The 21,863-nt window shown below is 36.4% G+C and overlaps 1 protein-coding gene across 2 annotated transcripts in view; it reads left to right on the top strand.

Moving 5' to 3' along the window:
* LOC104015606 (putative oxidoreductase ZK1290.5) overlaps positions 1-21,863 on the top strand; it is a 49,856-nt gene that overhangs the window by 13,248 nt on the left and 14,745 nt on the right. For both annotated transcript variants that reach the window (XM_087734499.1, XM_087734498.1), the window contains exons 2-3: positions 2,599-2,847; positions 10,376-10,477. In XM_087734499.1, coding sequence (XP_087590625.1) covers positions 2,599-2,847; positions 10,376-10,477 — 351 coding nt within the window. The remainder of the gene's footprint in view (positions 1-2,598; positions 2,848-10,375; positions 10,478-21,863) is intronic.

A 21,863-nucleotide genomic window follows, 5' to 3' on the forward strand; every position in this document is an offset into this window, starting at 1 on the left:
TCCACCTTCTTTTGTCCCTCTTCTGTATCTATGAATTGTAACATATTTAATCGCATGAGTAAACACAAGAAAATGGTGATTTCTAAAGTCTACAAGCTGTTATGTTAGTAGCATAATTAACTTAGAAACCTGTTGTTCATGATTAAGTTGGTTTGCAGAGTAGTAATATTAAATAATTAAGCTTTTTTTGAGTTACTCTTTAGTGCATCAGGACTGTTGTAGTTCATTTTTAGGCATAGAAATGGAGATAATTCCTTCCAGACTGATTTTGGTCTCTTTATTTCCTGTGAAACAAGTGTGCGTGCCATCACGGAATGGGGAACAATAACAAAATTATTCTGAATTTTCCTTCTTTCCCATTCTCTCCCTTTAACTTAAAAGGGTTAAATTTAAAAAAAAAAAAAAAAAAAGTTGTTTGTCCTAAATGTTCTTACTGAAATCCATTATGCATGAAAAGAGTCCGAGTCCATTTGCAAGACCTCTAAATGAACTCCATTCATTCTGTGCTTAGAAGTGTCCATTCAGCCAGAAACAGACACAATAGTTACAACCTCATTTATTTGGCACCAATACCAGCTTATTAAAAGTGAAGGGATTGTTATGAAAAAGTATAGTAATTTCTCTATGCTAGTTATATAATTCTTTAATAAAATTCCTGTAGGATCTGAATAATGTAATAATTGCATATATGTTCTTTGTCCATAGTTGCAATGGAGTAGCATTCATCTAAAATTCTTAAACATTCATGAAGATTTTGAAATAGCTGTTTTGAAATTGTAAGTTGGTCTAGATTGACTTATTTTGATGTAAAACAAGTTATAGGGACATTATTCCTAGATGACTCAGAAATAAAGCCAGTTATTAATCATAATCAGTGGCTATGGAGCAAAAGGTTTTAAAGTTTTGTCTTTTAAAATGTTAAAACTTTGTTTACATTTGGAAGGTAAAATACTTACGATATACATGTCAAAATTGTAGGAATATAGTATTATAATTTCATCACTCTAAAACCCATGAAGCTAAATCAAGAATTCCATACTACACATTCTGTAGGTCATGAACAGTGGGGGTTGTCCCATTGTGATCAGCAGAATGTCGTGATCCTCAGGTGTACGTGTGTGATATCAGACCATATAATATCTTATTTTAAAAGACTTGAAGTGTTGAGCAAGATTACAGCGGTATCATTAGCTTTCCTTCTAAGATTGGGAATGAACAAAAATGATAAGCATTTAGGAGAACCTGGCTTGCCTTACACACAAGTAGGACTTCTGTAAGTTCTCGTTCTTTCATGCGTTGTTACGAGGTGTGTGAGAAAGTCATGCAGACTCCCATGGGCATTCTCTCTCCAGTTGAGGTATGGGAGGCTTGAAGGATGAGTCTAAGGTAACTGTGTGTGTTTTCCTTTGTTTCCCTTCTCTGCCCTATGCATTTGTTAATTTCATAACATGCAGATAGTGTTTGATGTAGAACTAAATACTATGTTTGGAGGGAAAGAGAAAGTTAACAGCAGATTCCAATTTCACTTTATATTATTCTTTGACCTAGAGTCCTTTGTTTCTTTAGATTCAGCAGTGGCTGAAGACCCTGTTGCGGTCAACTGTCATGACTGCACAGGGCCCTTCTGAAGCTAGTGACGTAGCCATTTGCATGCCAACTGTTGTTTATAGCACTAGGGCCTTTAAGTACTAATCATCATCTTAGAAGGTGGCTTTGGTAGCTGACTGGAACTGACTGAGCATTTCCTCCAACAAACTGTAGAAAATACTGTTTGTGGGAAGTGTGTGAGTGAGGGTGAATGGGTGAGGGGCTCATGGCAGGAAAAACAACTAACAGGAAAGGGTAAGTAGAAACATCATCCTCCTTGCTCTCAACCAGTTCTTTATCTGACAGTCCTCCTGCTGGTTGCTTTTCCTGCTGAGTCTCCTCCTCCTTCCGTCCCCTTGACATGCAAAATACACATCCAGTGAATACCTACACAATGAGAGTTCAGTACTTTGTTACTGAAACTGCCTGTATGCCCATTCTGTAACTCTTGTGTAGGATTCCATTGTTTTGGTTACTGCTGAGCTTGACATTATGTGAATTGCACCTGCAATATGGCCCGGTCTGGGGTTGTACAATGCAATAATAACTTGAAGCTACCAGGAGTTCAACAGAGTAAAGGTTTCAGGATATGCTTTCTGCAAAGGAAATCGCTTTTTAAGTTATATTTTATTTCTTAATGTTAATATTTTCATCTGTAAATGTTGTGCTCCTATATGAAAATTAAGTGCCATATACTAATTTTCCATAAAGTATGTGTTTTCTCTTTGATGGTCTTCAGCCTGACTTCTGAAATCACTTCTTTACAGTTAAATGCTGTTGATATTTGATTTCGATGGAGTTCTTTCTGATCAGCATCAACATTCTAGCACTTTATGTATTTTCCCAGCCTAGAGATCTGTCAGTTCCCACTTCTTTACTATTAGGAAATGAAAATTGAATAAGAAGGTTCTGTGATGGTATTAAAAAAGGAAAACAAAAATTAAAAAGAATGATAAAATATGTCCCTCATAATTCACTGCTGACACTTCACTTCTGATTTTGTTTGTTTAGGTACTTCCCATCAAGGTGGCTATTCCCATGATGCTGTGGTCCATGCATTACAAAAATGTGGCATTCGTCATATTGACACGGCAAAAAGATACGGCTGTGAATCTCTCCTCCAAAAAGCCATCAAAGAGAGTGGTGTGAAGCGGGAGGACCTCTGGATAACCACCAAACTGTGGCATAGTGATTATGGCTATGAAAACACGAAAAAAGCCTGCTTGGAGTCATGTGAAAGACTTGGTGTTGAGTATCTTGGTATGAATCTTTACATATAGCTTATTTATTGCACCTTCCATGTGAGTATTTGCAAAGATGAATGAATTCCTGAAAAAACTTCTGTAGTACAGATATATTATAGAAACCAAATTCTGCCTTTATTTACACATTTGCAGATTTGTTGTTTTGTTAGTTCTCTAGGAAGTTCACATGCATATAATTGAGAGCGCAGAATTTTTCTTTGTTGCAAATGTTTTAAAACAGACCAAGGTATGTTTTGTAAAGGTATGTTTCATTGTTAAATTGATTTGAGGATCCACTACATGAGTTTTATATATTTTGCTAAAAACACCCAAAACCTATGAAACAAGGATTCATAAACTTTACAATAATTTATTGGTAACAGGGTGACAACAATGGCTAATTTCTTGTGCGGTCTGTTGAATCTTGAGGAATGGGAGTCCTTTCTAAAACGTGTTCTGTAGGTCTATTAACTTTCTAGAATTCTGAATAACTGCCTTTGGTTTGGTCTGTCTGATGCAATATACTTTGGGAAAAATGTTAGAAGTATCTACAAGACTTTAGAAGACTAAATTTAACTAACACTGAATTAGACTTACGCACTTTCAAACTTACCCTGATCATGAACTTCTTGTAGTCAAAGATGTGATCTTGTTACTCCCTTATTGGACAGGGAAAGAGCTGCAATAATGATGCCAATTAATTCTTTGCAATAGGTCATAGGAGAGGAGGTACCTGATAAAAATAAACATGAATTTTTTTTAAAATACCTTTGCTTCTTCTTCCCTAGCTGGAGCAATGAAAAGAAAGTGGAGGTAGAGGAAGATGAATTTAAAGTAATAATCTAGAATAATGACACTGGTGGAGATAGTGTTTATGCTGATAATCAAGGAACGACTGACCTAACCATCAGACATTATCTGTCAGTGTCCTGAAAACCCTCATTTTGCTTCTCTTTCCTCACCTTGTCCCCCTGTTACCAATAAACAAACTTTAATGAGGAAGTGAACAGGTTTTGTGACATACAGATTTTGCAGAATTAATGGCATATAATATTAATAGCAGCTGTGTGCTCTATTCACTGGCTTTTTTGCTTGGGTACATTGCAAGATGAAGGGAAAAAAACTGTATCTGTTAAAAGCTGAGATATTTGTATGCACATCTTTGGCTCCATCCTTTATGGAGATGTATCCCTTAACTTCCTGCACAGATGCAGAATAATGCAAAATGAATTAAAATCTCTTTTTGTCTGTCCCATGCAAATACAGGTCACTGCAAGGAGACTTTCATAAAGAAAGTTTCAAGCCCTGACTTTCTCCTCTAAGTTAAGAAATAACTGTTTCTTCCTCTCTGCTTTCTGCTTTTTACGTTTTGTGTTTGCTTTCTTTTTTCTTCTGCTTGCTACGGTACTGGTGCTGAATGTCGATGAGAGGAAAACTTGACTCGCTTCCAGGAAATCATTTTCAGTGATTCCTTTTAGTGCTGTAATTTGCTTTTATTTTCTCAGGTAGTAGAGTGATTAAAGTAGGTGCTCACACAAATACTCAGTTTACATATTGCTGCTAAGCAGAAATACGTGAAACAAGGAAAAAATATCTGAGAGCAAGAAATGCACAAATACTGTCACCGTGTGCGTGAATCCTTGGACTGGCATAAAGAGAATTTCAGTTTGTCAAAGTTTGTTCAGCTCTGAGGCTTCTTTTGCTCTTATTAGTAAGACAAATTCAGGAGTATTACAACTGCCTGTGCAATTTGCCTCCATAACAGATTTCCATCCCCCTTTTTCTTTTTTCTTTTTAGTACCCTCACCCATCTTCCCTCCTTCCTCACCTTTCTTTCACTGATGTGGAGATGTCTGAAGGATTTATAAAGCTTTTCCTGAACCACCACTTAGTCTGACATAGTGACCTAAGTCAATGCTGGCTTCAGTTTGCTTGAACTTGACGATTTGTAAACTGTGATGGCCTAGGAAATACTTAACATGCAATTCAGTGATCTGTCAATGAGGATGGTGACCTCCGCAAGAAGGATGAGGTGGCAATTGGAGTAACGGGTTTGGCTGCTTGAGTTTAATCTCTGTTGGATCAACTCCACAGACCATTTTTGGTAAACATAGTATGATCTGCACTCACGTGAAAGAGAGAAGCTTGTGTTCTAGTTTTAGTGCTATATATGCTGGTGAAGTAGACCCTTAGAGGAGGTACAGTACATGGTGTGTTTCATGGGGTTCATAGAAAGCTTCAGGGAGTCCTATACCTCCTGTCTGAAAGCACCCAGCTGGAAGGTGCTATTGGATGGATTTTTAAGCAAAAAGTGGCAATGTCTTGAAACATGAACTTTTCAAGTGTTTCAAGAATGCTTAGAGTAAGAGCTTTTTGATGGAAATTTTGAGGGTTATCACAAGTCTAACAAAAGTCAATGGAATGCAGAAGATTGGTTTGAAAATATGGTTATAAGCTTGTAGAACTAAGCTTAGATATCCTAGCTGTGTTTTCATTCACACCTGCATTTTATGTCCTTTTTCTGCTGGCCAATCTATACGATAGAGAGGACATGAAATCCATGACAAGAAAAGATCTGGTAATAACATGGCAATTTGTGTCCAAGCTTATTTAGGAAAGTAAATTCTTTAGGTACAAGCATGTGTTAAAGCTGGCAGGTTTTCTGTGAAATAGGAATATGGAATAAAGGTACATGAAATGTACCTAAATCAGAATTTCCTGATGTCATTATATTCTATTAACCAAATATGTGGTGGTTTGCAGCATTTCCATGAGATACATGATTCATATAGAAAATTGAAAGATCCTGAATTATGTATCTGTAAAGTTAGACCTTTATGTTGGAGGAGAAGTTAGTCATTCAGAAGGCCGCAAAAAGAAAAAGCTGTAGGAGCCCTGGCAGCTAAATGTGCAGCTAAGCTCTTTGTTCTGAGGAGGGTCCTGTTAATTTTCTTGAGGACCCTTATGGGCTACACAGTGTATCCATGCAGACTGAACTAGAGACTTGGGAAATAATCTAACAGGAATTGATAAATCTGTGCATTAGCAGTATATAGAATGCCAGCCATTGAAACAGATGAACTGCTGAAAGCAGTTGCAGCTTTTCAAAAGTGTTCCATGTAAAATACTGTTAAGAAACCTTTTCAATAAACACTTTTTGGGCAAATGGTATTAGGAGAGTAGTGTTCCAGGATTTTTATTTGAATCAGTAGATTATATATCCATGAGAAGCTGGAAATTTGTGTTATTTGTGGGCAGTGGTTGTAATGGATATTCTGCTCCATGCATTTTCTAAATGTGGTCCTCAACTAGCAGTCACAGTAAACCAATATGAAATGGCATCAAATCTTACAGGTTTGGCAGTAGCAGAGTACATTTCTTGGGCTTTGGATCAAACCTCCAAAGTAACGTCGTCTTGACTGTGATTTGTGGTTACCAAATTCATAAACAATTTTATTTTCCTTTTGACTGTTCCGAGTCTGTCATGTTCGGGCAAATTTAACCTGTCACGAATCCCCAGCTGGAGTTGGACAAATGTTTTATCAGCATATTCAGTGTAATAGATTAATCACATGAATGATGATAATACACCCAGTTCAGGTTGTGTATGAATTCAGAACATTTTGGAGGTTGCTTCACATTGATCCTTGTTTCAATAGAATAAAAAACAACAAAAACCCCCCATTGAGCGGGAGAGAAAAATACATCATGTACATACTAAGTGCAGTGACAATTGAGAAAAACAGGGAAAATACAATCATTGCATTAAGATACCTGTGCTAAACATTACAAAAAATATACTTTTGTTTTTAGGTTTGATATGAGCCAGGGCTTGTTCTTCAAAACTAGGTTTGTTATAGTGAGTTTTGACCTTTTTTTTTTTAATATTGTATTAGGAATTTGAACAGAATTGCAAACTTTTATTTCCATGACATCGTGCTGTTGGCTTTTAAATGTGTAATATGTCTCTGTACTCTTGAGTTAAGAGGAACTGTGTTGATTGTGGGTGCTGCAATCACTAAGAAGTAATAAGCCACTCTATTTTAAATGACTGTGTGAAAGCAGTTCACATGTTAATTTTAGTTTTCCTGCAGCACTGTGTTTTGACATTTGAATGACCTTCAGGCTCTCACCACTGCACCGCTAGGGCTTGATTGTCTGTAAACAGCTGGTAAATACAAAATTTGATTGCGAATGTTTGGGTATTTCTCTTCTTTCTCAAATGCATTCTGATACTGTGAATCTTTTTTTTTTTTTTTATTTTGAGATAAGATTATTTTTAAAAAAAATGGTTGGAAGACATCTCAAAGTATTGAATAATCTGTCCCACACTACAAGGCACAACCACAGTATTCTCGACCAATAAAAATGTAGTCTGTTCTTAAAAACCTCCAATGTTAAAGTTACATATTTCTTGATTACTGGAGCCGTAAGTTATTTTGATAAATAACTTAAAACTAATTTCTTGCCTCCAAAATGAAAATAAGACTGTGTTTGTGTAATCCCCAAGGAGGGGAAATATTTTAATCAAAAGAAAGTGTGTAGGTGTGAATGTGTGTACAAATGAAGATGAAGTCATAGACCTTGGTTTGTGAGGTGCTTACTGTTTTTATTGGCCTACAGGTATTATGGAAAGTTTTCTAACAGATGTAGAAGTAAACAGATCCTAATTTAAAATGAACTATGCTTAGTTTATTTAAATAGAGTGGCAGCTCCATTGCTCATTGCGCGGTACATTGTATTCCTTCTGCTTCTAGCTGTGCTGGGGTGCTTTGTGCGTGACTGGCAGAAAGCCCATTCTACTCCGTCTCTGAGATAAGGTGCCTTTGCCCCACATCTTTCGCGAACGCTTCTTGCAGTCAGGAGCACTGCACTTTGTGATCCAGTAGATGCTTTCTAGCCCTAAATGCGCATGTTTCTAACTGTGAAGTAATTTTTATTTCGACAGAAAGCCTACATTAAAATAAACATAATAGGATGATATGGACATCACATACCTGATAACATCACCTTTCTGAAATAAAGGACTGACAGCTAATCACGTTTGCATTGAAGAGGTCTCAGACGCTAATACAGGGAAGGGTGCTGCACTGCATTTTTTAAATAGCCAAGGGCAGAGATCTTTCAGTTATCAAGTATGTTAAAAGTCATTCTTCTGAGAGTGCTTCAATTTCTTGGGCTGAGTACAAAGCAGCTTTGTATGTGGAAATCCATGGTGTAGCTATTTCTGTGAACATTTGCAAACTGTGATGTCTAACTGAATATTCAGGCTTTTGGTGAAATTCTGCTGAAGTTAATGATTACTTTTTGTTGGTGCTATAGGACATGTTTCTGCATAGTTAAGCAGTTCTTATTAGTCTGATTTGGAGAACATAACAAGCAGCAATTAAAGATATGTAATTCTTCCATTTTTATGTGAGGTAGGCATCAGATACCAGTAACTTACACCTATTTATATATGACATTTGCTTTATCCAAGAAAAAAAAAAAATTAAAACATGGCAGTGTCTATGCAGTAAGTACCGCCAATGGCATACATGATTTTGGATCAAAATGAGCACTTGATATTAGCAATTCCAAATGCTAATCCTTGGGATTGTGTCTAATACAAGTCTGTGAAAATCTGAAGAGACTTTATTGGCAACAGATTTAGAGTAGTCCTGAGTTTTGAACATAACCTTAGAAAACGCGTTAATCAATATCCCACTATTAGTTTTCACTTAAATGTGACAGAAATGGATAGTTATTCCAATGCCATATATTCTTAATAAATACAATTTCTTTCTTCAGAGCAATTAGAGAAGAAGTAATTATTCACAGATCAGTGATGAGCAAGACTGCATGTGGTTTTTTACTCTTTTCTAAATTGGGAGTGGATTTTATGTATATAAGGGCAAAGAATGAGCAACTTTCTCTTTAAAGATGACACAAATCCAGATGCTGCAAATCATTATATATGAGTGATATTTGCTTGTCTGAGCAGCTATGTTTAGAAGTCTCATGGGTTATTGGTATCAGAAAGTGCAAGTTTAGCTCATGATTTTTGTGATACGCCCAAAATAATTTTTTCTGTGATACATCTGTACTGTATCTTACCATGCAAAATTCTGTACTGTTCTAATTAGATTCTTAGCGTAAGCAAGCAAAATACTCTCTTTAACAGTGTTGCAATGATGTACCCAAATGGGAACTGGTGTATTATAGTGAATTTCATGTTACCTTTTCCTCTTAAATTGAGGTTGAATTTGTATTTATAGAGGTGGAAAGCTAGTATACCAGCCCAGTGGTAGTCATTAATGCAGTCCTTAAACGTGAATAAAAAAAACAGGCCGGAGGATCTGTGTTTTCACAAAGAGGTGCTGTAAATGATTAGTGTGATGCATTCAAAGAACAAAAAACTCTGCTCATTGCAAATGGTCTATTTTTTTATTTCTTGGCTCTATATTTGAACTGCCAAGAAAGGAATATTACAAAGCACAAAGACAACGATGCACATCTCAGTCATGCATTTATTTCCTTTTCCTGTTTTGTGTCAGACTAATGTATGTGGCAAAGGCCAGCACCTCTTTGACTGGGATATCTGCAGTTACTTGTTTAATCTCAGTTATGATTTAAATAGAAATGTAATTGTTTTCAAAGTATGTCCTAAGTTTCTCCTTCAGAATGTCTAGCACTGTCTACAAACGTATAAAGGAGTTATAAATCCTATCATTTTTGAAATTTAGTTAATCTGATTTGGAACTCTGAGTCCAATACATGTAAATTTCTCATTTTTAATTTATGTTAGAAATGCTTCCCTTTTCAGTAGGATAGTCTTTTCTTGCATGGAGACAACACAAAAAAAAGCTTTCCTGAGACAGCCAGTTTAAGTAGCTGCTTGGATAATTTCATCAGCAGTAAATCTTAGTGGTATTTGAAGTTGTGCTAACATTTCATAAAATGTAGTAAAGCATAATTTTGTTCCCTTAAAATAATATTTTTTAAAAATGCTTAAAAAAATCACAAATGCTGCCACAAAATTATAGCCAAAAAACTGCATGAAAGAATGTGCTGTAATTTCCAACAGAAACTCATAAATGGAATTATCCTTTAGAAAGGAAAAAACCAGACCCACTGCTGAGGTTGTATAAAATATCTATAGAACTGCCAAACATATTTATATTCCATAAACTTGAAGACTTGTAGCACTACAGCAGTAGTCCAGTCTTAATTCCAGTGACCAAAATCCCTTTGATTTAAATGAGGCTTGTTATGTGTTGAAAGTTTATTAAGTGCATATGTGACCATGAAATTCTGATTACAGTGACCTAAACCTGTGGCACCTGTGCAACTTGTGCTACCTTTAGTTGTTAATGAAATGTTGCAGATTTCATTTATTAAAACTAAATGGATGTATACAGTAATGACCATGGAGTAGTAATTGTAACTATTTTGATGATAATACGTTAGGGGCCATTATGGAGGGAAAATGCTGTTTCATATGGTTTGATATATATATATTTTTGGACACTTTAATGAGTAGTCTGGTTCTGTTTCTTTTTTAGATCTTTATTTAATACACTGGCCTGATGCACATGTTCCAGGTAAAAGCAATCGAGAGGTCCGAGCTGAAACCTGGAGAGCGATGGAGGAGCTCTATGAGAAAGGTGATATAATAATGAAAACCTATCTTGGCAGAAGGAATTATAGTGTATTTTGGGATTTGGGGAATTCCTGGTGAGACATGTTCAAAAACTTAATTTGAACTTAATTTGATGCTCATATTTCAGTGGGATTTGGGGGTGTGAGTTATGTGAATCTCTTTGGAAATCGCAGCATTAGCATTCTGGTAAATTAAATAAGAGAGCTTTGTGTTGCTTGTAAATAATATATTGACAAATTCTGCCTGTGAGATTAATGATGGTGTGCATACTTTCTTGAGGAAATCTACAGATTACATTGAAATGTATATGCCACTATAGAACATCTTTGTAGTAGCCTTCTCCATTTTAAGTATAAATCATGCTAAGTTTTACTTCCTTTGTTTTTTTTTAATTGTATGTTGCCATTTTCCGATTTATCATATATTGTGGTACTTTATAGATCCATTTGTGTTTTAGAAAAGGTCAACAAAACAAAATGCCTAGATGAGGAACAAATACTCAACTGCAGATTCTTTGGTACTAACTTTTGGAAAAAAAAAATTCAAAGAAGGGAGCTATTCTCTCAGATTCTGATAACTGTCAATTTGATTTTTGGTGCACTGCAAACTTCAGTGTACGTTCATAGCAATAGGAAGAGTAGACTGTCCCAATCAAAATTTATCATGTAGATTTAAGAGGAGGATTTTGCTCCTGAAGTATGCAGTATTATTAGAAATAGTGTCGTAAGAGAAGATCCTGTCATGCTATTCTTGGGCAATGTGGACCACCCTGTTTACAGCTTCAGAGAAGTTCCACAGACACGGAGAAGACTTCTTGGATTAAGTAGTCTATCCACTAACCCAGAGTCACTGAAATAGTGATTGTAGCAGGAGAGTTGTACAAAGGCAGTCACAGGCTGTGTGCTGCTACCAATTTTATCAGAGCAATAAATAAACCTATTCTCTTACACTTCAACCCTTCAGTTACTTTTGGTCTGCCTCTGGAAACACAGAAGTAAATTATCTTTGATACATCTTTTGTTCTTGCTTTTTATATTAAGCATAAGGGAAGTTGCAAAAAGTGTTTTCTGCCATGTCAGGGATTACAACATTCAGTTTTTAAAGTAACACTACACCGACCTAGTATTTCAAAGCATCAATGACTTTAAAGATGGATTACTCGACAAGGTACTTCATCTTTCCATTGAGAAGTTTTTTTTTCAGATGAGTATTTAAGTTAGTGCATGTCATTTGTGCCTAGATATGCCATACTAATTTGCTGCAAACAGGTTGTGTTTTCACCGTCTATTATTATTCCTGTCCCATTGGCTTTATTCTGCGTTTGCATGTTTATTTGTAATCTTTCCTGTCTTACACAACTCTTTCTTTCTCTCTGTATCTTCCTAGTGGGAAAGACTGTGGGCTATTCAGTGGTCTTCCAGTAAGACACTGGAAATACCATCACTGGCCTCATAAGCAGAGGAAAAATTACTTTTATTTTTTGTTCCTATGTGTGATACCTCTTTACAGACATCATGTTATATTTATTTTTCCTGCAATTGCATTTCTTCAACAGTTTTGTCAATTTGCACATTGCTACCCTCAGTCTTTTTCTGAATTTAAGCATTCTATAGACTTGTGATTCATTTAGCTGAGCGTAAGTTTTCCAGCTCTGGTTGTCTAAATTACCTCCGTTAGATAATCTACAGGGGAAGGAAAATTTATTAGTCTGGTCGAATCAAGTGCCTTAGAACATAAACCTCCCCATGTTTGCTTTAGGGGATACAGACTCTAGATGTCCTGACCATAACTATGTGTTACTGAAATGACACACAACTGTTAACCACTCTGGACATGGAAATGCAATGATTCCTGAGGAAAATGTTAAATAATTTGTTTGCATGGTTAACCACTAGACTTTCCACTGAAGATTAAACACTTGCTGCATATCTTTATGTGACTTGCTATGTGTTATGTGAGCAACATGTTAGCCTTGGTATGAATTGAATATAGGATTTTGTCAAAATCCTTACTTGAGGAAAAAAAAATCATCTTCATTTATTGGGGGAAAAATTGTAAGTTCTATGCTAAACAGGTGAGTTCTTTGTCTTCTCTGAACTTGACATTGGTTCAGGTAGTCATTGGTTCCTGTTTGCAAGGAATGTTTATTCTGGGGGAAAAAAAAAATAGCAAAAACTAGAAGCTTCACATTTAAGGATTGACCATTTAAACAAATAATATGTTTCTGCAGTCAATTCACAAAGGAAATATTGAAATTATTCAACTTGCTAGTGCGTTTAGCAACTAGCTCTGTCCACATTGAAGAGTGGCTGAAAGTGCAATGACAATAAACACTGTTCTCTGTAGAAAAAAAATTATTTTGTGTTATGGGACTGATAATGTATATCTATCTGCAAGAGACTTATGAGATGGTTACAAGATCTCGATATTGACCTAAGTCTTTGGTCTGACTGAAGTTAACAAGACTTTTTTTTTTTTATCACATCTCTCTATTCACAGATCATTTGAGTGCAGATATTTGAATATCTCATTCTTACCACTTCAGTTTAAATCCAGGTTAAAATCTGTTCTGCAAAATTCCACTTACCTGGGGCAAGCAACATTTTAAAATAATGTAAATTATTAATAGTCTTTTTTATTGTTATTACCGATTGCCCTGGGAGGAGGGTAAATAAACTATTAGTACCCAAGACTGTAAAAGTCTTTAATGCAGATTTTTTTAAGATTGTGTTAAGTTTTAGATTGGTCACAATGGTCACAAGTTGACGCAAGAAAAATCCCAATGCATCTACATTCATAGCTTTGAGAGAATTTTTTTTAGGTCATGTCTACAAAGATAGATTCAACCAGGTTCATCTGAGAGCCAGCACATAGCAGCTGAGACACAGGGCTGCAGGAGCACAACTTGCAGGGCTTCTGGCCTGAAATGTCTTCTCACCCAGCTGAGGAGAGACCAGAGGTTCTGGGTCTGTGCCCCTGTCCAGGTCAGCATGCACTAATTTATAAGACTCTGCCCCCAGATAATAAAAATGTGACAGGTTAAAAAAAAAAAACCTGAATTTTTTGTCAAAATTATTAAAATAAATATTTTAGGGAGCACAAAACTTGCATAAAAAGTTAAACAAAACTCCTCAGATTATAATAAATCCAAATTTAGTATACTTGTAACTACCTCTGGCTGTAGAAGAACTAGGAGGTCTATTGTTATTTGAATGCAGCATGTGCCAATGAAATTGGTGTGTAGACTGATAGATGTGCATTCATGGAGATGTGTGGGCATCCTTAAGTTTACTGTTTCTTAATTCTTGACTGCTTAGTAGTGCTTCCTATATATACTCGTAATGAAGGTGTGGAGTTGAGCTGTAACATCAGAATATTCTCCTAAATAGAAAACAACAGATTCAGGTGACGAGAAAGATCCTTTGCTATCACTGAAAAATCCCCCCTGTGGCTTACCACTATACTGTTTTTTGTATTTCATCAAAAGGAATTTGAGGTTAAAATTTTTCAAAAGAATCTCTTGTCTTGATATGATTTGAACTGGAAACACGAACAATTTAAAATGAGAATCTGAATAGTATTTGTTAGAGATCTGGTTACCCTCTCCAGTTGATTACTTACCATACTGAAGTTTTGGGCTGCACTCCTTGGATCCAATGTGCTTTATATCTTTGGAAACTAAACAGAATCTGGTTACTGCCCCAAGGCTGGGGTCTCAGGAACACACTTGAAAGAGGGTTTCATATTTTAGCACTCTCACCCTCGTGCTTGAATCCACTGTTCAACTGCCTAATGCAACTAAGCAGCTATCTCTAGATCTCACTTCAGGTTAAAAACAATTTCCCAGAATCCTGGGCATTTTTCTTGAGATTTTTTGGGAGGGAGGCCATGACAGATATGAGAGCATGCCCAAAAACACTCGTAGGGATTCTGAAGCCACTGTTGTCCTTACTGTAACAGTATGAGATAATACATTTATTATCTATGTTAAAATAACACACCCCAAAAGTTTTACCCACTTCAGGTGTTTTAATCCCTCTGGGTTGTGTCTGGAACATGGTCCTGTGTCTTTCTGGTTTGTCCTTGAGCTACAGAGTCTTTGGCTAAACATGCTTATCCTTTATTTTCTCCTGGCTAAATCCTTCAGTATGTTTCTTAGAGTCCATTAAAAGTCCTACCAGCATCTTTCCCTCTTTAACCTGAAATCTGTGTATTTTTACCCTCTATCCTCTCTCCCCTACAAACAAGGCAAGGTTATACTTTCAGTTTGCTTTTTTAGTATTCCTGCTGTATAGCCAGAGTCCAGTCATTAAATTTGCTGGTCTCCCTCAATATCTTTCCAGGGAAAAATGTCACACAGTCTGGTTCAACAAAGGTAGATACATATTTACAGTGGTATACAAACCTATAGCAATTGTATCAGTCCATAACATGAACCAGAACTTGTAAATTGTATGTACATTTCCCCAAATAATACAGAAAGTATATTAGAATGCTTATTTGTCATATTAATGAATTATAGCACTGCCTGATTCATGAGACATTCACGTGCTGGTTAAGAAAGGATTCAGTGCAGAGATTTCTATTTTGTCTTACAATCTGCTGTCTTCCATAAGTCTTCAGACTCTGGGATTTGCATGCATTTAGGCCCCTCCTTGCTTCCAGAGGGAATTGTGCCATCTCTTACGGTAGCTCATAGATCAGAATTCTGCACCTGGTCTTGGTAGTCAGCCCAGGCAATTGGAAGATTTTCTAATGGAAAAGCTCCTGAGGAACTGCAGCAGTTTCCACTATCAGTCATTGTAGCTTCTTTATGTTGAGAATTAGGAACAAATGAATGGGGGAGGATAATTATTTCTTTACTCTTTTTAGAATTGTAGTGTGTACCTGACAGTATAGGAAAAAGACACTACCTGCACTAAAAACTCCCATTTAAAAATGCTGAGTGACTTCTCATAGACCAAGCTGATAGCTCTTTATTCATAGCAGGCAAGACCTTATTGTTAAACTGATTTCTACTAGCTGAGGACAACCTTACAGTTTAAAGAATTAGTTTCTTTAAATGTTGTTATGCCTGAGAATGTGGCTTTTTTTTTTCTTTTGTTATCTTCTGTGACTTGTTAATCTGCTGCAGTTTGATTGGCGCTGTTTCACAGGAGCTGGGTGACTCCCTTGCTGTATGTGCATCTGTCTTAAGGTTGCAGTCAGAGTAAAGAAGTCTCTATCTGTACTGCAGTGCTCAGAGGCAGAGAATTCTAGACGTGTGTCTTTGTTCAACAGCCTGCATACACGTTTTCCTTTAAAGAGTTATGGGATAAACAGTGCTGAGGGAAAAGGGAGAAAAAAATTCTTCATTTTGGTCAGTGAGACATTTGTGTATAATAACTGGTTCTTTCTGTTGTAACAGCTGAAATCAACTAGGATTCTTGTAATATCAAGGCTATGGTTTGAATTTTTGTGGTCTCGAACGTTGTCATTTTGCAGAATTATCTTCTCCAATACCTCAGGACAGAGGCCAGACTGCCTACAGAACCCATTCCAAGATACATACATTGAGTCAAATATTCCCTTGACAGCTGCAACATTCTTGTATAGGCATTTGTCTGCTGGTAGATGAAAGCAGTGTGGCAAGCTGCTTTGACATCATGAATAGTCATTATATATGCTCACTGGTAATTGGTCTGTTCCTAGCAAAATGACCCTTTCCATATGCAGTGTCTTTAATGACCTTGATTTTGTCATTGTGGCTAGCCCATCATCTTGGCAAGCTTTTCATACACACATGCACATGATTATTTGTTCCTCCATCTAAAAATGCTGGGAAGAATGAGGGCCTCCAGCCAGCTTTTGCCTGAAGTTGGCAAGAGTAGTAACATGGTGGTTGTTCTGGATTCAGATCCCACTGGGACTCGGTGCCATTTTACTAAGAGTAAAATTTTGTGCTCATCTTTTTAGTGTAAGCAGTGCAGCTTATGCTTACATGAAATATTCATACTTGCATCAGAAATTCCTTAATGTGTTAACATATGATTTTGTTAAACATAGATAAATGCTCTTCAAAATAAATACAATTATTCCATTAATATGTTAGTTTAATAGTCTTTGTGTATGATTTGGAGAGAATCCCATAAAGTAACACAAATTGTTTAGCCCTGTAATTGAAACCGTGCCCGTATGTTCTTGAAACAAAGCTATGTTTTGCCTAATTCCAAGTGAGAGAAGAGATCTAATCGACCTTAATGATATTCTTGTCCTTTTCATCTTCGGGCATAGACGAGTTCAATCGTCATCTTTTCTTCCTCCATTTTCTATCAGTTCTTAAAAGTATGAGTGAGGGTTCAGTAAACCAAATACAGTTTTTGTGTAGGTGGCACAAATTTCTAGTACTTCCTTTCCTAGATTACATATTCTGCTTTTATTCTACTGAAAAATTACTTTAAATCTATGCTTATATTGTCAAATGGTGAACAGCTGACAATTCACAAACATTTGTGTTACAGCTCTACAAAATGTTTGTCTCAAGAGTGTTTGTTGGTAGAAGTCATATGTGAATTTGTGTATGTAAGTTGCACTAAAGTTTTAATAAGTAAAAGCAAGTAACTAATTTTCCTAGCAACACATCTTTTTCACATTGTCTATAGTATTCTTTCTGTACCGATGAAGATGTCTCATGGGCTTGTTATTATCAGAAACACAGTTCAGAGATGTGTTTTCATGGGTTGAAGGTGGTTGCCGTTGGTGAGGATGTTGGTGGCACCACACCCTGTTGATCAGATAAGACAGCAATTAAAGACGTATGCAAAAAAAAAAAAAAAGAAGAAATGACTACACATATTTATGTTAAAGATCATAAAGAGGTCGTCATAATGTGCAGTATCTTATTTAAGAATAAGAAATTGCCATAGAATAAGTCATTTTGGTGCAGATGTAAAGGTGGGAACAAACCTAAACTTGCACGAAAGTCTATCCTCATTTGTTATGTTTTGCCTTTTTTTTCCCCTCCTTAATTTTAAGGACTTAATGGGTAATTCTAAGTGTAAAAATAAGCCCTCAGACGACTTTGTTTCATGATTTATTGCAGTGTATGGTTTGTGCTTTTTCTACTAGCAAGTGAACCCTTTTTGTCAAAAATGTAGGTAAATCTTTTTGCTTAGCTTGCTTAAAGCAAATGTACACATTTGTGTACCCACACAGAAGTGCCTAGAGGTCCCAGTGTGAACACAAGAACTCTTGGGAAGAAGGCAGTGCCGAAATATATTTCAAAGGAAAGTCCTTGTCCAAAATAACTTTTTGTCTCAATAAACAATGTACATGATTTGGGGAAAAGGCATTATTTATCTGTTTTGCATATGTTGAATTTAAGCCCTAGATTCTTAGCTATTGTACGTCTGTATTGCTTTATTGACATCAGTCAGGTTGCTGTTATTCATACCAGTTGGGAATCATTATCCCCTCTGATACGGAAGTCCAGAAAGTGTCCCGGTTCAGGAAGCTGTGCCATCATGGTTACAGGGGGGATAAACTATTTACGATCTAACTATGTGCTCTCCATAATACTTTCAAAGTGCTAGTTTTAAGGGTACATATCTAATAGCATTTAAGCACTTAGTTGAGTTGCTGATAATTTTGATCACGTTTTTCACAACATAGCGTGTGGTGGCAATATTGACTTAAGGTATAGTAGGATTGATTCTGTACCATGTGGCTTTTGCAGTTTTGATTGCCCAGCTGTTTGTGAGCAGCTGCAGAATGTTCTAGATATAAAAAAGTATTTTCAGCCTTTTTTAAAACCTGTGTTCTGCTCACAGTATGATTCTACGTGCATAAGAGGCAGGAAAATCCGTAAGAGTACAAGGGAATTGATTCAGTTTTGAAAACAACCAGACAAACAGCCTTTCTGGTGGATTTTTTTTTTTAATCTGATCTGTTTTGTTATGTCAGCTCAAGGGAAAAAATATGTCAACGTGACTAAGATAGTGTTGCACTGAAGTAGTGAGAATGAGCAGCCAGGGTCAAAGAGACAGAATAGGTTAAGCTAGTATTGCTGCATTATGCTGTTTAGTGTGCCATTTAACAGTTGTGTAAACTGAATGTTTATAATGAGTTTTCAGTTACAGAAGTTGACAGTTTGACTTCTACTCATGCCTCCTCTCCTGTTGTCCTCACAGTTTATCATGGTTCACAGGTGATTTGTAGCAGGACTAATGATCACGGAATTGTAGTAGGAGGAAAGTCACTGTAAGGCAGATACACACCTATACTGTGGTAATGAGCAGGATAAAAATAAATCCTTTGGGGGAGGAAGCATGATTTTTGTGTTTTCAATTTTGCCCCAGTCTTCCTGTGTCTTAGCCTTCTGGTGTGTATGTTTTTTAGTCTGTGAAATGGGAGTAAGTGTTATTTCGTAGATTTAGAATGTAATTCCTTATTGGTTCTGTCTAAGAGTTATCTGCTTTATTTATGAAGGCTTTGGCTTGCAATCTACATGTGGGGCACACTCAGCCTACAGCTTTGATTTAGCAAGCTGCGCTGAAATCAAATCTGGTATGGTTTCTATGAGTAATACCGTTTATCCACAGAGAAGTTCTCAGCGTGCATATCACAGAGATCGTGGACCTTTCCAACCTGTGTAACCTCCTCTAATAAAGATACAGTTACTGCAGTTGCCCTCTTGTGAAAAGTGGATCCATTTGTGTTTTTATTCTGCGGCCTGAATAGAAGATGTAACAGAATGGGCACTGTTCACTGGACGTGGGAATTCTCCCTTGCTCTGACTCATGTAGAGCAGCAGGGAGGGGGAGGAAAACGGGCTCTACAAACCCAGTATCCAGTTTTGTCATTTAAAAAAACCTTTTTGATCTGAACTTTGCGCATTTAATATTCCAGAGAGTAGAAGTTTGATAAGAGTCCATAACAGTGCTAGAGAAAGATAAGGCTCACTATTGTACTAAAACAATGTTGCAGTGCCAAGACAGTATATTTATGCTTTTTTGTTGCAAGACTAACAGTGCCCATCAAACGTTGTATAATTTGGTATTATACTAAGTAAAGGAAAAAATACCCAGTCATTCTCTAGGTTGCCATAAAAAATGCTTTCAGCTTAATACACAACTACAATGCAAACCAGTCCGTTAGCGTGATGTGTTGCTTCACAGCAGCCAGGACTAATATAGTGTGGTGAAATTACCGATCTGGTGGGGACCAAGGTTTTTTTGTGTAGAATAGAAAAGATACTGATTTTTTTTTTTCCCCATTATGATCAATCACTATTTTGCCAATATGTTTTCTAATGCCTCTTGCAGAGTTTCATGATAGTTTGTCAAAGCTGGATGAAAACTTATGTTTCACCATTGTGGTCAGTCAATTTTTAACATGCTTAAAAGAAGCAGCATTGCCAAGTTTTCCTTCAAGCCTGTGAAGTCAGGGTCGCAGGAGTAGGACAAAGCCTCAAGAAGCTTTGGGAGCTAATGGAGAATTGCAAACTCTTTGTTTATTGCACCTGGCACTTTCTCAAAATCTGCTTCACAGGGGCCAAACCACTCATTTCCTCAAGCAGATAGAGAGGATGCTTTCTCTCCCTGAGTCAAAGCTCTGTGACTTTGTAAATAAGGCAGTATAAACGTATATTTTAAAAGTGTACTTTCTAGAGGGACTGCAGCTAGCACATTGCAAACTTTTATCTCAGAGGACCTGGACTTCAGGACTAGTTAAACTGGTTAAGCTAAAAAGAAGTATACGCTTTAAAACCACCTGCTGTCACAACAGCTAAGACATGAATTGTGCCTGAATTGTCTGAAATGGGATTTTTAAGCACACTAAACTGGTATTAAATTGAAAATAAATGCTTTCCCCCCGCCCCCCTTTTCAAGAGCATTCTGGTGGTTTTGAGACCCATGGCACAAACTTTGGGGAACCTGCCTCTGTCGGAGCTCTGCCCACAGTTGTTTCAAGGCAATGAGTCAGGACCCTTTTACACAAGTTTCTCAATATGTAATTTTTTTATTTCTACTGCTGATGTGATCGTTTCATGGATCTTGTTTGATATACATAGTCACAAGTGTTGGTCTGTCAGATGAGGCCCAGGAGCTAACTCAACCTTCATTTTCTTGTCCATCATTTTCTAATTCTTCATTCTTAGGAATTAATCCAGCAGATGTAAATGTGGAAATAATTCTGTATGATCTCCTGCTTTAAGGCAGTCTTTCCCAGATTTGGACAATGCAGAGCAACTGTGTTAACCTTCCATCAAGCAGATGGAAGCAATTCTCTAGAGTAGAATCCATTGATTGTTCGTTGAAATTTAAACTCTCTATTTTTCAGGAAATTCCAGTGTTTTGAATTCATGGTTCCACCATGCATTGAAATGAGATTTTTAATACAGTCAGCCTGTGCAATTGTTTTCATATTTATTGTATTTTATATTGTAATTTAATACAAAAGCCAAAACACTAACTTTCATGTATTAGACTGTAGCTAAAAACACAGCAATGGAGTTGAAATGAAGGGTTGTAACTTTACCAAAACTCAATATGTGGATTTAATGAAAATGAAATGTTTTAATTGTATTGCCTTTAAAAAAAAAAAAAGTTTTAAGAATACGCTGGTTGCACAAAAACATTGAAATTCTAATTATTGTTTCTCTGTTGTCTGGAAAAATGTTTACTTTCTTGGGAATTTTGAATTTAGCTTTCTATGTGCGATGTGACTCTAAACACAGAAATGTCATAATACTGATTTCAGTGGGAGTGACTCAGATGACTTTTAAGACAAGACATAACTGACCTGAAATTTCTTGATGAGAAATCTAACAAAAAACTTCTTATCAGTGAATGCAATGAGCCTATGGAACAGACTTCAAAGTCTCCTATGAGAAGTATGCTAGAAGCAAAACATCTTAGAGTATACTGTAGGGGGAAAAAATGGAAGCTTTCTGTGAAAATGGACAAGGTTAACAGGCCCTTTCATCTTTCATGTCTGTGATTTGAGTTTTGTTTTATTTCAGCCTGAAATAAAGGCTTTATTCTTCAAGGGCAATAACAGCATGTTTTTTGTAACTCCTTAGCTTTCAACAATAGAGTATAATATTTTGGTTCACATTGTGTGAGAACTGCAAGTGTTTTTCTGACTTCTTGGCATAATGATTTATTAGTGTTGACACTCCAGGGTTGTTTGTCAGTAGAAGTCAAAAGCTCAGGTTTTGCTCCTTCTGGCAGATTACATACGAATTATGCAAATCGCTATAGTGCAGGTTATAACCTAATTATGTTATACATCTTGAACAATGGTAATTTCTGTAAGGGAAAGCTGTCTAGCATTTTAGCTGCTAATGCATTTTTTTCTCCTTTTTGTATTCTACAAAAGAAACCACATTAAAAAGTGATAGTATGTCT

Source organism: Nipponia nippon, unplaced genomic scaffold (assembly GCF_047370975.1).
Source record: "Nipponia nippon isolate SJK-2023a ecotype South Korea unplaced genomic scaffold, ASM4737097v1 scaffold_5, whole genome shotgun sequence".
Lineage (NCBI taxonomy): Eukaryota > Metazoa > Chordata > Aves > Pelecaniformes > Threskiornithidae > Nipponia > Nipponia nippon.